Genomic DNA, 9,254 nt, shown 5'->3' with positions numbered 1-9,254 from the left:
CCGACCCTCTCCGTCTCAACATGTATTGACGTGTGTATTGACTACAGTGTATTTATAGCACATAGATAGAAGCTGAAATACTGTACAGCCAAGTGGTATAAGAGTGATTGAAGCGTCGACTTTAAATGCCGTCTAAGCTTTGATTATTGAGCTCCACTGATTAAGTGTTGAGTATACTCCCTGATGAAGCTCAGAGACTGGCTACAAGTTGGCCGGCCCTCGAGCCAAAACACGCAACCAGCAGATGGAAATGAGGTGTGAGGATTAGGCAGGTTAATGTGGCAGTCCCTTTTTTTTTTTTTTAGGTGGAGCGTCATCAGTGAAGTCACAAGTCCCGTAACGCTTGGCTCTCTGAGGGATGGAATGTCCCGACTGGCTGGCGCTAGACTGAGTAATCCTGTCTTCCTCTCTCGGGACAGAGGAACTGAGGATTGAGACCGTCCTGGGAGGGGAGGGGTAGACGAGGGGTGGGGGGTGGGGTGGGGTGGGGTAGGGATAAACCACTTTGTACCGTTCATCAGGTCCAAGATGAAGCATAGCTTGTCGGGGGTGTGGAAGGCATACGTCATACACACGATGAATGGGCAGTCCTAGAGAGATGGAGAGTGAAAGAGTTTTAGCCGGATCGGCAATTGTAATCAGACATTGTCCATCACTGGCGTGAATACTGGTGAATGATAACAAATTCAACTCTGTGCTATTCAATATTCAAATTCAGTTATGTGCAATATCAATGTATTCCAAACTGTGCAATATCAATATTTCCTATGTGCAGTAATGTGAATTCAACCGTTTACTGTAACTGTTTACTGATTTATTTATATATCTTGCTTTTTACTGATTCCTTTTTTACTTGCTTTTGCACTATCCCTTTGCTGCTGTAACACTGTAAATTTCCCTGTTGTGGGATTAATAAAGGATTATCTTATCTTATCATCTCCAAAAGGTCAATTTTAGTTACTGAGAAATTGGTTTGAGTCAAATATGTTTGAAAACATAACGTTGATTTTGAATCAACGTTATGTTGCTGCAAAGCAGCTAAAATGGTGCATGTAGGCTCGTGCAGGAGAGCCTGTGGTCTGCGGGAGAGGCTGGTGTGTGTGTGTAACTCACCCCTGTGCTGACTAATGACAGCATGATTCTCTCATTGAGCGCCAGAGTCTCCCCCTGCTTCATCTTGATCCTCTTCTTGTCCAAACACTTCATGGCATACCTGACGCAAAACACATCGCACGGCGTTAAAAAAACACCTTTGAGATAACCGATAGGTCCCGCGTCCGTTTTCCCCACGTGGGTTTTAGTTACGCACATTTTCCCGTGTCAGCCTTCCTGCAGCCGTACACCTCCCCGAAGCGCCCCTGCCGATGATCCGATGCACGCTGAAGTCGTTCCATGGTCAACTGAGGAAGGGGGGGGGGGGGGGGGGGGGGAGAGGAGGCACAATGTCAAGACGGGCGTTAAAGAGAGAGAGAGCGGGCAAGAGAGTATCTCCAAAACGATATACTCACATGGATATTCAGCTCCACATTCTTCCACTGGCAAAACGGGTAAATTTGTCACTGAGGGAAAAAGAGAAACGAGGGATTAATGCGGTGCGAGTCTAAAGAGGGCAAACGGGTGAACTCTTTCCCCTCTCACTGCCCCCCCCCTCCCCCCCCCCCCCCCCCACAACTCCTTCTCCCCCGTAGTCTCACCTCTCGATGAACTTCTGGAAGATCTTCCCTCTCAGGCTGTCACAGATCTCCACTATGTATGGCTGCAGGGAGACAGACACGTAAACAGCAGTTATGGCTGTTTGTGTGTAGGTGTATGTGAATGTGCCTGTGAGAGTGTTTCTCTATGGTATTTCAGCGTCTTTTTAAGCAACTATGTGATGAATTTATTTTTTGCAATGTGTGTGCGTATGTCTTTTGTGTCTATCCCTTTTGCTCCCTTCCTCTCCTGTTAAAACTCTCTTGATCACAGCAGTCCTCATTGAATATTTAGTGTCTAAGCATTTTGACAGTTAAACTGTTGATTATTAAATGCAAGGAACAATATGGGCTAACACAATATGTAGGAATATTGGCAGGTTAATAACGGTATATTTTGAAGGAAATTTAGTGGTGCGGAAAAGTTTTAAAACATTAACCACCATGATGTAACCTACAAGAGAAAAAGTTGCAAAGTTGAAAGTTGTTGTTTGCATTTAGTTTTATTTAGGTGGACTTTGGGCAATTTATTTTTATTAGATCCAAGCCAACTATATTATGGCGGAGTTGGAAAAGAATGGGGAGAGAGTTGGAAAAGATTAACCATAGATATTACCAATCTATTATAATAATGTCCAAACATAACCAAGGCAAGCCAAAAAGATGGTTGTCCTATAGATAGCCCGATAGGAGCATACTATAACAAATTAGGCCTAGAGGAAGTCACTGTGTGTGTGTGTCTCTCTCTGTGAGTGTGTGAGTGTGTCAACTGTGCAGGGAAACCTCCCTTATTTTTATTAGTCAACTCTGGCAGCCATGCCATTACTTACTAGATGCACCAATGATTCTTTTTCAAAACATTTCCAAGTGTTGATTTAGGGACTAAGGTCTGTGCTGTGATTTCCATTCTATTATTCTTCACTATTGCTCATTATTCATGTGACAATGAACAAACATTTGTCAGTTTGTGCTTGCATACTAACTTACCTGAAAGAGAGTTGGGGGCACCTGCTTCTTTGCCAAGTGAGTCTGAACATGGTCCACTGCTTTCTTGGAAAATGGCTGAGACAAAGAGGAGGAAATAAAGCGAGCGCGATGAGAAAAAATGCAGCTTTACAAGTAATTTCAGTTCTGTTTTCCACGCAGCCATGTGTCCCCCAGTGTAAAATACAGAGAACTCTATACTGCAATGCGACTGCTCCCAAGGCCAGTGTGTGTGTGTGTGTGTGCGCGTGTGTGTTTATTGACTTCCTCCCTTTAGTCGGCCTGTGACAGATACTCAGTTTACTGTTGACTGGGGAGAGCTGAGAACGCTATATGTGGCCTTTTTAATAAGCGTGGCCTATTGTATGTGCTGATTATGGAGGCGTTCCAACCGGTTGTTGGGAGAGGCCGGAATGGTCCGGTAACATCGCCAAGGGTTTCCCATCATCCCTCTGCTCTCTTAATCTTATTTCTATTTGATAATTCTGTGTTCTCGTCTTCATTGCGACCGTACTTCTCAAGATCAAAACTCAACGTGAAACTCTACTGGCTGCACTTCTAGTCACGCTGCCTAACGAGCAGACAGATGACCCCGGGGCCCTCGTCCCAACAGGTGGGCGTGACTTAAAAGGTGTGTGTGCCCCTCACATGTGAACAGGACAGGAGCTCCTTCATGATGTAGCCGTCGTAAATCTGCCGGCTGCGACACAACCTCTCGTCCTCGGAGTCGAGCTTCTCATAGTCCTTAATCTGAAACGCACAGAGGCAAGGTCGGCTTAACCCGGCTGCAGACAACACACACACACACACACACACACACACACCGCTTCCTAGGAGGGCTAAATCGGAATGAGCGGGATTACAGCCTAATCTCTCACCCATCCCATGATGCCCACTAATCCCACAGACACACACACATTTTATACTCACCTCTTCATAGAACTTGAGCTGTGGCACAGCCTCATCTATCTCATTCATACAGAAGTCCTTGAACAGCAGGAAGCCTATACAAACACAAAGACGAGCAAAAGCAACAGTAAGGAGAGACAGTCCACACTATGAATTATGTTATTTCACAAACACTGGTTGCTGGGCAGTTAGGTGATGTGTGTGATTAGTTCCCCTTGTGTTCTGTACATCTTAATCACTGCAGTTAACCTTCAACAAGGCAACAGTAAACATGTCACCCCCCCCCCCCCCACAAATGACCCCACTCATTTTGAAAATGCCGGAATGTGTGATGGATGGACAAATGAATGCGCAAACAGAAGATCCATCGGTGTATTGATCGATCTCAACGGGAACAAGTTTTACAATTCGATAAACCCCAAAAAGGCACACAGGCAAAAGTACTGAACTCTTGCAAGCACACACACACACACAAACATGAAAGAAAGGCTTTAGGTCTAACTGGATTAGCCTTAATAATGGATTGAGGTTGTCCTCTTCTTATTAAGTCAATCCTTCAGACAGACCACCGCGGCAGTGACTTTGTCTTTTTGACATCGGATGCCGAGTCTTCTCTCACCCGTCACACATGGGCAACTGTGCCCGCACGCACACACACACACACACACACACACACACACCCCTATACTGGTCATGATTACAGGAAATGGCACCAGGCGTTACACACTCAAAATGACACATCCCTCTCTCGCTCACACACACACACACACACACACACACGGACAATGGACAAGAATCTCCCAGTGACATGTAGTCAAAATCGACACTCGTTGAAACATGTTTGAGAAGAAAAACACATCGGAGTTGCTCGCGGAGATGAGACCCGCTGTTGCCATGGCAATTGCCTCCGTAGCTACCGGGTGCATGTGTGCAATGTCGGAGAGGCGGATGAGATGTACAGTAGGCCTTTGCGGTAACGCCGGTCCTGCGCGGCTCACGGGGAAGCTGGGTCGCGATACCTTGGCCATCGCACTATTAGACGGCTTAATAGTTACTAGTGGTCAAAACAAAACATCCATTAGAAAGACAAGAGAGAGAACGAGGACAAACGGAGCCAGAGCGAGAGAGGGAGAGAGAGAGAGAGAGAGGGTGGGGTGGGGTGTAATGGGCAATGTGTAACCAGCTGCAAGTACTGGCCGTGGTGTATTGTGCTTGGTGCGACGGGGTTGGCACTCAGCAGTGCATGTGCGTGTCTGCACCCTCCTGTCTGCCTCTCCCTGTGGCTTTACCCGATTAGCATCAGGTATTAGCACTGCTGAAATAGACGGCTAACAAGATCCCGCTCTCCACACAGAACGTGGGTCTGATTACACTCCGCCCTCCCGGACTCTCCTGTAAGACATCGCTGTGGGACAGAGCGTGCTGGGTGGGACCGCGGGACAAAAAGGGTGTTGAGGAAATTAAACGCAAATCGGGCCGTTCAGTGAAAGGCCCCCGAAGAACGGAAAACACGCGGTGCACCTTCGCTTCGAAAGAGCGCCTTGTATTTCTGTTTGCTGGCCTCACCGATTCAGTTCAAGGCACGCTCAGAGCAGGAGCCATTTGTTTTGGGCCTAGCGCCTGGTATCATCCCTCCTCACGTCTTCCCCTATGCCCTATCTCTCCTCCAGACATGATGTATCATTTCCTCCTTAACTGGAGTCGCTCTCCTCCACTGCTGACAGCAACGCTCACACAAACAAATGCACATACATGCATGCACATGGCATATGTGCACACAATCAGTGAGTGCACAGGGCATCCTTGTTTGCAGAAAGGGTGTCTGTGCTCCCCCCCCCCCTTCTTACCCCACCACACACACACACACACACACACACACACACACACACAAGGTGCTCTCATCAAGGCGCACTTTTCAACACCAGGGACTAAACATGCAAGAGAAGCATTAGAGAGGGGGGGTGGGGGGGTGGGCGAGAGAGACAGAAGAAAAAACGACAGAGCTCTTACATCACCAAGAGTCAAGGATTAACCTTAATCGCAGAACACTTCAACACGGCCCGGCTAATTCAACAAATGGCCTCTTCCAGACAAGACAGACAGGCACACACACACACACACACACACCTAAAATCAGGCATGAGTTTCTCTGTGCTTTGCCTCATTAGCGAGATCACCTGAACCGTCTAAAAATAACCGGCCTTCTCCCAACAACTGCCTCCGTCTTCTACGGTCTTCTTGCACATACTCGGCCTTATGAGACACAAGCATGCTCGCCGTGTACCAGGAAGTAAAACAAAGAGTCCGCGCGCACACACACACACACAATGTGAACGCCGTCTCACACACACACACAGCGTAATCCTTCCCTTTGTCTTCTCGCCGTCTGTCTCTTGTCCCCGACGTCACCGTTCAGGAAGTGTGCACTCGACAAAAGTTTTCGGTCACGCTCAAACCGCTCACATGCTGTTCTCTCGCATACATATGCTATGTCAACACCGGGTCTTTGGTAGGGTGTCCAACCAGATAATAGAATGCACTATCAAATAAGTACATAACACTTTAGCTTTGTGTGGATACAATTCAAAATCTGTCGGTCGATAGATAATCAGATCAACAATGTGATTATGAACCATTAAAACGTTATTGTAGTTATTACCTCAAACCCTTGAACCTTGTGTTATTACAGCTAAATCAACATACTAAGAGAGAGTGCTCACTGATGTCTCTGCTCTGCTACTGTCAACTCCTATCAGTTATTTGAACATTTTGAGGTGAAGGGGCCATTAAAGATAGCATAATCCAACCAATAGTATTTCATTGGCACCAAAAAAAAAAACTTTCTCTTTCAAGGGTCATGTGAGATAGGAGGATGGCTGGTCTGTGTTGCATTATACATGCACTGACCTTTACTGGTGGAAGAGAGCCAGCACCAAGCCAACCAGAGTGAGTGAGTTTATGTGTGAGTGTGTGTGTGTGTGTGTGTTGCCCTACGTGACAGAAATTCATTCATGTACCATATCATTAATAACAAACAAAATAGCACGATAAGTATTGTTTCATTTTTCTTTATCGTTCCCCTTTCCATTCTTCTGCTCTACTCTCTTTAACAGCTATCACTACCATACCCACATTTTCATATAGTGGGTTCTAGACACAATATTGTGATATTATCAGAAATAAAGTAGCAATTCTAGCAAAATGCCTAGGCGGTGTTGGATTTTCATTGCATTGCTAAAGCCTTTGTTTTAACTTTTATTTATAAACTCAATTTTATGTGGGTTATATTATATTGTGTGATATTCTAACATGTCTATTGTGACTAAACAGGACTCACAATCCCCCACAGCCTCCACATGCTTTTCTGTCACCGATGCACGCAACCAACTAGGTATTGGTTTTAAAATGCTATTTCAGTCATCTGTTATTATTGGGCATACATTTCAATTTCAACCAGCCAATCTAATCTTTGTAAGAGCACAGTGCAAATAGAATCAGTATCACAATTCTGCATGTTGACAGAGGATATACCTCCGCCAGTTCCCTCCCCGTTTCTTCCCCTTGATATGTTTAGGCAGGACCGGCAAGATGTGTTCAAAACAAGGTCATGAGTTCAGCATAGCTTCAGCTCCGGCATGCTAATTTATAAGACACAAAGCAACCCGAAAGGACTTTTACTTAAGGCAGGTGTAAGGCTTTCATCACGACAGCTCCTGCCTTCATCACCACAAGACCGTTCGCAAAACTCAAACAAATTACGGAACGGATGTCTCGTCCTGGAACAACTTGGAGTGTTTACAAAGGCTGCTGTGTTGAATATGCTAAACAACACTGCAAGCACTCGACAAGCGGGAGCTGCTGTATTCATTTAAGTAACTTGCTTCAAATTTTGAACACCTCTAAACCTGGGCAAACAAGTGTTTTGGTGTGTAAAAAAAACAACAACAACAACAACAAGCCAAGAGAGGTACAGACGCATCCGTGCCCACACACATCCAGGCCCGAAATGTGGAGAGACAATACACAGCAAAGCACTTGTATCTGCAGGTTAAGTCCTAACAGCCAGAGTATTGGGAGGTAAAGTTAACATCTTTTCCTACTTCATACAGCATAAATTACAAAATATAGACAAACTATGTAATGCCCCGTTCTGACTTCCCAAGATGTCCTGGGATTTCAGGCTATGTTCCCACATGCAAAATGTGTGGGCAATTCAACCACAAAGAGTTTTGAGGTTTTGAACACTGAGTAGAACTTAATTTCCCATCATGCACTTCAGTGTTTCCCACAGGTTGACAATTTACTTGTGGCGGTGGTTTAGGATGGCTGCCAAAGCTGTGACTTGTCTGTACCTAAACATTATTTAGGAAAAGACAGGGGAAATCACACATTGTGGATTTGTTTATGATGCGGAGCAGACAAAATTTAAGGGGACAGAACAGCATATTGTGTCATTTTATTACATGAAGATGTACTTCTTGGTGGCAATGGAGGGCCGCGCTGGCGGGTCTATACCGGATGTGGATTTTAGCAATACTTCTGCTTTACCTCCCTTTACAGACAGGACATAAGAATAAAGAATGCGAGCTGTCTGCAGCTCTGCTGATTGTGTTTGATTCAGCATGTTAAAGGGCTATATCATATCATACCATAACATCCACACTGATGACAAGAAGCTAGTGGCTTCTAAAATAGTTTTTGGGGTCATTATTAGCACCCAGCATTTTTTCTAAATATTGACGTGGTCACTGAAAGACAGCGTAACCTTTAACATGCAAGCAGATGATTTATAAAACACAACGAAAAAAAACAAAACCATGAACCAGTCCAAACACACTATTTAGGACACAGAGGCACGAGTCCAGAGTTTACACACACACAAGGACACACACAGGCTTGTCGCCAAAAACTGGAGGGAGAGATGGGGAAAGGGAAAGTGAGCAATAGAGAGAAAATCTTAAGTCTGTTACTATAGTTTGTAGACAGGGAAGTACAATTGTAAGCCAATACTGTGCTGCATTTTAACAGCCTGACCGCCACTAAATAGCAGTTTCACTATAAGGCAAGGCGGGGTATGGTACCAGTGGCACGAGGGGTGAGAAGTAATCCCATAGAATTCAATTCAATTTTAAAGCTCATGGGTCACATTCAAGGGCCATGGGGCCAGATATGGTTTGTCACCAATTTGGATCCAGCCAGCATATAGGCTAACTCTGGGTCAACAGTGGTCAGTTGAAGTACAAGACCCAGTCACCACACAGAGCGTGTCACAGTGTTCGGCCCTCACCTCCTCCAAGTCCAACACACTTTCAAACACATCCAAACTGCCCACTGCTCACCAGCACCTACCAAGGAAACGCTAACTAGCTTATGAAGACTGTTTACAGAGTGTAAAGAAAAGCCATGTGACCAAGTAAGCTTTTTAACAAATAGAAGTCGGGTGAACAATTTGACTCTGGTTGTGGACAAGACATGGAGATCCAGAGTTGACAGCTAAACTTATGATTTGGCTTTCATTTCAATATAATTTAATAGATATGGTTAATTTCTGTGCAGTTTGTGACTGGGAGCTGATCATTTCATCACCGACAGATCTGCTCAACTTTGTGTTTAGCAGCTAGTAGTGGCCTGCAGTTCCATGTTAACATTAACATTAGTTGCTTAGCTAAA

At 45.2% G+C, this 9,254-nt stretch overlaps 1 protein-coding gene across 1 annotated transcript in view; it reads right to left on the bottom strand.

Moving 5' to 3' along the window:
* Window positions 1-511: 511 nt before the first annotated feature.
* Window positions 512-9,254, bottom strand: part of grk3 (G protein-coupled receptor kinase 3) — a gene marked incomplete at its 3' end in the record, with an annotated part of 30,647 nt that continues 21,904 nt past the window's right edge. Inside the window, 10 exon segments of the mRNA XM_071516686.1 lie at window positions 512-590; window positions 1,114-1,213; window positions 1,306-1,354; window positions 1,357-1,400; window positions 1,498-1,546; window positions 1,549-1,559; window positions 1,695-1,756; window positions 2,679-2,753; window positions 3,324-3,425; window positions 3,606-3,679. Coding sequence (XP_071372787.1) covers window positions 512-590; window positions 1,114-1,213; window positions 1,306-1,354; window positions 1,357-1,400; window positions 1,498-1,546; window positions 1,549-1,559; window positions 1,695-1,756; window positions 2,679-2,753; window positions 3,324-3,425; window positions 3,606-3,679 — 645 coding nt within the window.

This window comes from Centroberyx affinis, unplaced genomic scaffold, assembly GCF_046629955.1.
Source record: "Centroberyx affinis isolate AG114_WGS23_722 - 3 ecotype Tasmania unplaced genomic scaffold, CSIRO-AGI_Caff_v1 ptg000425l_1, whole genome shotgun sequence".
In the NCBI taxonomy this organism is placed as follows: Eukaryota; Metazoa; Chordata; class Actinopteri; order Beryciformes; family Berycidae; genus Centroberyx; species Centroberyx affinis.
This window is presented reverse-complemented; position numbering and strand designations above follow the sequence as displayed.